This window comes from Gordionus sp. m RMFG-2023, unplaced genomic scaffold, assembly GCF_954871325.1.
Source record: "Gordionus sp. m RMFG-2023 unplaced genomic scaffold, tfGorSpeb1-WG-v2 contig_154, whole genome shotgun sequence".
Taxonomy (NCBI): Eukaryota; Metazoa; Nematomorpha; class Gordioida; order Chordodea; family Parachordodidae; genus Gordionus; species Gordionus sp. m RMFG-2023.
In genome coordinates, this window is record NW_027050866.1 from 19,728 (window position 1) to 26,944 (window position 7,217).

At 24.4% G+C, this 7,217-nt stretch overlaps 1 protein-coding gene and 1 long non-coding RNA gene across 2 annotated transcripts; both read left to right on the plus strand.

The window, feature by feature from the left end:
- The first annotated feature begins 758 nt into the window (after positions 1-758).
- On the plus strand, positions 759-2,313 carry LOC135930625 (uncharacterized). The gene is made up of 9 exons (XM_065467449.1): positions 759-1,100; positions 1,135-1,191; positions 1,236-1,277; positions 1,332-1,391; positions 1,436-1,477; positions 1,532-1,591; positions 1,636-1,749; positions 1,793-1,855; positions 2,111-2,313. Exons 1-9 carry the CDS (start codon positions 1,013-1,015, stop codon positions 2,311-2,313), a joined length of 729 nt encoding a protein of 242 aa, XP_065323521.1. The 5' UTR covers positions 759-1,012.
- A 10-nt stretch (positions 2,314-2,323) lies between these two features.
- On the plus strand, positions 2,324-3,517 carry LOC135930626 (uncharacterized). The gene is made up of 3 exons (XR_010572830.1): positions 2,324-2,931; positions 2,970-3,233; positions 3,281-3,517. It is a non-coding gene; the product is annotated as an uncharacterized LOC135930626 (long non-coding RNA).
- Positions 3,518-7,217: the final 3,700 nt, after the last annotated feature.

Here is a 7,217-nt window from a genome sequence, read left to right on the forward strand (position 1 = left end):
ATTTTATGGTTATCTTACTCAATGTTATTAAAAAAATATTAGGGAATTTTCAAATAATTACACTAAAAATAAATAAATAAATTAGATAAGATATTATATATTTTATAGTGATGTAAATAATATATAATATTTAAGGATCTTTACTTTAGGTATCATTTATAATATTCATCATAATTTAATAATGAAATACAACAGTCTTAAAACCATAAATTTTGAACAGGATCGTTCACATTATATTTCATTTGAGCCATGGTATTGTTAATTCTTCTGTTTCTGAGCTTAAAGATATACTTCAAATATTTTATAGATGTTTGATTGTATTCATTAAAATTTCATATAAATAACTTAATATATATTGTATTAGATTACAAAATAAAAGCTATTTAATTTATTATAAAATTTAATGAGTTATCAAATTTATTTTAATTCAATTTATACTTTATTATGCAAAAAAATAGATTCATTTTTATATATTGATTAAAATTTTTATTATGATATTTGATATAATTAATATTATATCAAAGATATATATAATATATTTGTGCTGTCTCTTTGCCAAAATATTGTAAATTATCTGCAATTTATTTTTAGTATATACTGTTCTTGTATTAATATAAATATTAATTACCATTTAGCAATTTCTATTTATATTTAAATATTATATTTTTTTAGCTCTTTTGCTTTTCGCTCTTTCGTACCGAAGGTAAGAGACCTAAATAGCGAGCATCAAAATAGCGAAAAATGAGAATAATCACAATAATACTCAGAAGAATATTCACAAAAATGGCCGCCATATTTTTGATATGATTCCAACTGTAGCTGATAATCTTAAAAATTATCTTAAATATAAACAACTTGAAATAAAAGTAATAAACCATTTTTTTTTGTTTTCTGCAAACAGAAGAAAAAGGACTATATATGCTACTAAGGGCATGAATATTTGGCCCATACAAGTGGTAAAAAGGCCGTTTACCTTACTTGTCGCAAAAGATGTGGTGGTAGAGCCAAATTAATGATTGGTCTCGATTTAATTATCACCATCCAACATTCTTTAGAATGTCAAAACTTGGTAGCAGCCATAACTCCTAATGCAAATCAAGGTATCCTTACAATAATTTTAACATTGATTTAAAGATTTAGCATTAGCCCCTCCACCTTCAAGTTCAGTTGGCCTAGCCATTACACATCAAGGTATTTATGATATACTTTTATTAAAATTAACTTAAAATTATTAGCCCAAGTTTCAATAGCCCCTCAAATTTCCAATGCAAATCAAGGTATTTATATATATATATATATATCCTTACAATAATTTTAACATTGATTTAAAGATTTAGCATTAGCATTAGCCCCTCCACCTTTAAGTTCAGTTGCAGCTATTACACATCAAGGTATTTTTAATATACTTTTATTAAAATTAACTTAAAATTATTAGCCCAAGTTTCAATACCCCCTCAAATTTCCAATGCAAATCAAGGTATGTATATATATATATATATATCCTTACAATAATTTTAACATTGATTTAAAGATTTAGCATTAGCATTAGCCCCTCCACCTTTAAGTTCAGTTGCAGCTATTACACATCAAGGTATTTTTAATATACTTTTATTAAAATTAACTTAAAATTATTAGCCCAAGTTTCAATAGCCCCTCAAACTACCTCTGGCTTTGCCAGAGCCTATCAAACCTTTATTTCAAATCTAGGTAATTCAGGAACTTATCAAGATATAAATGTTGGCATTGAAAGTATCTTATACATTAATTTACAATATCTAAAATATATTTATAGGTAATACGGATCTGCCTTTAGAAGTGGTCCATGTATTAATGGATTTACATCAAAATATAAATGGTAAAAATATATTTATAAATGGCTTTAATTAAATACATATTGTCACATAATATTATAACCCTATATATTAATATAGCATAGAGATTTTTTAAATTGTTTTTAGGCATGACCTTGAAATAATTTTAAAAAATTTTAACATATCTTTAAATGATAAGTTATTTATTTGCTCGAATTTTTTTTAAAGTATCTTGTTTTGTCTGATTTTTCCTTTAATGTTTGAGCCCTTATTAATATATAATTTTTCTATTTATTAAGATCCCCGGTTTGTAAAATCTCAAAAAGGAAAACCGCTTCTTTTTTTTCAAGATTATTTGTATCGACAGGATTATCAAAAGATAATAAAATACATTATCGTTGCAGGAAAGTTGGCTGCAAGGCTTCATGCAAATTCGATGTTATATACATTACTTCTGGATTGCATGAACATCAAAATGAAATTGATATTTTTGAAAAGTTAAGAACTCATGAGGTTCTAGAGGATATAGTTGCCGAAAATCCTTTAGAAACAAGGCATAATATTTATGAGAAAGCCATAAATAAAAGATTTTTGGAAACCCCAAATATAAATTTCTATCCGGAGGCGATGACCTCATTTATTTCGTTAAAAAGTACCATCGATCGATTATTACAAAAAAATAGGCCATATTTGCCACAATCCGTAGATAGCATAGTTTTATTGTCCGAATATATCACCACAAATAGGGGTGATATATTTTTAATTAATAATGATGATAATAATAATAATAAACTATTGGTATTTGGGACATGTAGCATGTTAAAGCTCATAGAAACGTGTGATAATGATACCATATATATGGATGGTACATTTTACGTTGTACCACGACTATATTACCAGTTGTATACAATTCACGTCTTGTATCAGGAGACAATGATACCTATTGTATATGCCCTCCTTCCCGACAAAACAAGAGCCACCTATATAGATTTATTTCAAATTATTCTAAGGTGCTGCGCCGAGAATAATATCATATTTAATCCTAGATACGGGCAGACTGATTTTGAGGCGGCTGCAATATCAGCTCTAGGATTTGTTTTTCCTAATATGGTGATTAAAGGTTAATTTATTACGTAAATTTATTATAAGTTTTTATAGGCTGTTTCTTCCATTTTTCGCAAGCCATATGGCGAAATGTCAGGAATTAGGCTTAACAGTAGAATATAGGGACAATTCTACTGTTCACAAAGTAGTCAGACGTATGACTACCTTACCCTTTTGCCGTGAGGAAGATATCTCCCGAGTACGATCATCGTGTCTTGCCATGTCAGTTGAAAATCCTCTGCTATTAAATTTTATGCAATATATGGATCTGACATGGCTTTCCATTAATGCTTTATTTCCCCATAGCATATGGACTAGGTATTTAAAAAATTAATGTATATATACAAAATAAATTTATAATTTAGATATCAAGTCAATGGTCCTAGAACAAATAACCATTTAGAGGGCTATCATCATAGCATCAAAAGAAAAACGTTATGTGCCCATCCTAACATTTATTCTTTAATTAACATTTTAAAAAGACATCAACACGCTTCTGAGATTAAATTAATTCAGATTAATAGCGGGTTGAATGTTAATCGTAAAAATCGTAAATATATTCAATTAAATATTTTAATACAAAATCTTACTTCCCTTTATGATCGAAATATGGATGTATATGTTTTTTTAGATAATTCTAATTTAATTAAATTGCAATCTTAAATCGCGCTTTCTTATATTTTTATAAATCTTTTGCCATATATTATATATTTTATTTACATAATCTTTAGTTTTATATTATGTTAATATAAAGCATAAATTTAAAAATATAATTTTCGCGCATATTATATACTTCAGTAATAAAGTAGTTATTTATATTATTAACCTAAAAATAATACACGTTAAAGTGGTGTATATATGTTTTTTAAAATTAAGTAAAAATTATACACTTAATTTATTATACATAAGAATTTAATTAAAAAAATAAGTGATTTTATACATAACTCATCATATCCTATTTATTTTTATATTTAATTTTAAATATAATTTGTATGTATTTTTGAGAGGGAAACATTTTAGGTTACTTAGTTTTCAGTTTTTAATAATAATTTGCTTCTTATCCGCGTCTTAGTGAGAGAAAAAAAATACTCCCTATCTCCCACCTTAAAAATATGTTTTACTCCATATCCCTATAGGATATTTGAAGGAATTTGCACGATAAGATATTCGACGATCGCGAACAACAAAAATAATGGATTTCTCAGAGAGAGGAATGTTATAGATATTAAAAAATAATATTTTAATATTAGCTAAAATAATATTTTAATATTAGCTAAAATAATATTTTAATATTAGCTAAAATAATATTTTAATATTAGCTAAAATAATATTTATAGTAAATTTAAATAATAATTATAATAAATTTAAATAATTATTATAATAAATTACAAAAATATAATATAACATAAATTTAAATAAATTATAATATTATTTAAAATAAATTAAAATATTTACCAATTAAAATAATTTATGATATATATATAAATTATAATAATCGTATGACCTTTTCGAGAATTATATTTTTATAATTTTCAAAAGAATTAAACTCTGAAGTTTCAATATAAATAAATATATATTTATAATTATACAATAATCATAGAATATAAAGATAATTTAAATATAAATATATATTTTATAATTTTATGATAGCTAATATTAATATATAAAAATTATAGGTAAAATAGAAAAATATTGAATGCTAATAATTTATAAAACACTATAATATTAATATATAAAAATTATATGGGTAATATTATTGAAAAATAATAGTTTTATAATACTAAAAAGATTTATATATTATAATTTATAAATTATAAAATATTATAATATTAATATACAAAGTAAAATAATTTATATATATATAAATTATTTTACTTTGTTAATATTTTAAAAAATATTATTTAAAATGGGTAAAAATAGGTAATTATTTATCAACATTCATTTAATTTATCGCTATTGATACGCGCTATTGGGTTTCATTAGCTGATATTTACACAACTTGCAAGGAAGAACATGTTCCTGAAGATTCTGATTTAATTTTAATTAATCAAGTAAGAGATAAATGTTTTAAAATTGTTTTACGAGTTTCGTCACTTTTATAGCTACCATAATCTATGCTGTTTAGCGCACTAGTAGCTAGCGCCGCCATTTATATAGAATAGCCATAGCTAAAAATTAGGGGAATCTTGAGAGGAGATTGTATAACAGGCAATGAAAATATTTAATACATAACTTATAATATTCGATTTATTTTTAATATTTTTGATATGAAAAAATTGTAGTTTAATTAGTTTTAATTTTTCTATAAATTAGGATTTGCTCCTTTTATGTCCATAAGAAAAAAAAAATTCCCTCCTATCTCAACTCTAAATTATTTTTTACTTACTATCCTTAAAGGCTATATTAAAACATTTACCCCCCCCCCAGCGTCTACGTGAATGGGGAGGGGTAGTAACAGTTCACATCCAATATTTTGAGCAGGGTAAGGGGTAGGCTCCTGGGGATAAGACAGCGTCTACATGACAGGATTTTCACTGGAGGCAAACCCCCTTCAAAAACCTTTGCCTACCTCCCCTAAAAAAATCGTCACCTTCGGCGGCGGTGTCTTTTTATCATTATTTTCACTTATTTATTTATTGATACTCTTTTCAAAGAATTTATAAAGGATAACTTAAATAATTTATCTCTACTACCAACTATCGATATTTTGTGAATATAAAGAATTTATTTTTTAGATAATAAATTCAATTAAAACCTCCATTATTTACAATGAACTAATTATTATGGCATTATGAGCTTGCTAAAATATATAAACCTTTTAAATTACATTTAAAAGGATAGTTTATTTGGGAAACAATGTGTATGATTGTTTGCAATATATAGATTTGGTCGATGAATTGTATTATAATAATACTATAATAAAAGTATTTTATAGCAATAAATTTTGTCCTATTTCATCTCAAAATTTAATAGATAAACCCCCCCTCCCCAAAAATTTTTTTTATCCTACCCCCATAAGAGCAGCTTACCCTCTCAAAAAAATAGGATGCAAACTGTTCCTACCCCTCCCGCTCATGTAGACACTGGGGTAGGATAAATATATTTGGAAATTATTTATTAATTTTTAGATAAAATAGGAAAAAATATATTGCTGTAAAAATTTATCCTTTTTTTTGTTTCAGTGATATTGTGGCAATCTATGTCTCTGAATAATTTCTGGGCGAAAGTAAATTAATGATATTATGTAGTACTGTTGGAGTAAATGTTGAGTTTTTTTATTTTAGAGTTGAAAATCGTAAAATTGTAATATAAATGTTTATAATATAATAACAATAACCAACATCTACATGGTAAAAAATTTGATGGATGCAAACCCCTTTCCAAAATCTACCCCTACCCCCTAAAATATATCGCCCTTCGGTTGAAAAATTTTCCAATCCACAATGCATTAGTGATATTAATAAAAAGAATATTACAGTAAGCCACCATATACAACCTTATAACTTTCTATTAACAATATTTTAAGCCTTAGGAGATAAAGATTTTGAAATTTGTAGGTTATAATAAATATGTTACTATCCTTTTTCTAAAAATAGGAAATAAATATATATTTTAATAGTGCAATCATTTTATCATTTGGTTGATAATCACTTTATTTTTATATTAAGTGTGATAACGCATTTTCATTTCTATAAAAAACGATCTAAAATATTGTAAAAAATATATGATTAATTTTTAAAGAGGTATATTTGGTTTATCAATTATTGGATTTAAAAACATCATAATACAAGTAAAGATTACCATTCAAAAAAAAATACTTACCCCCAAAAATTAATGCCTACCTCCAAAATTTTAATATTGAAAAATTATAGTTATTATTTATAATAGATATATGTGCTCATTTATAATTTAAACCAATTTATATATTGATACATTTTATATAATAATAATATAATATTATAAGATAAAAATTATGTGTTATATACATTTATAATAATAGTTTCATAATAAAAAAATAATAAAATAATTTTTACAACAGTATTAATATATTATAATTATGTAATAAAATGATTTATATATCTATAATTTTTAAAATGATTTATATATTTATTATTTTTAAAATAATTAACATTTTTTTTAAATATTATATTTTAGTATTTTTATGGTTTTCATTCATTTAATATCTCGCTATTTTGCTGAGGGTAAGAGACCTAAATAGCAAGTATCATAATAGCCAAAAATGAGAATATTTACACTAATACTCACAAATATTCACAAAAATGGCCGCCATATTTTGATATG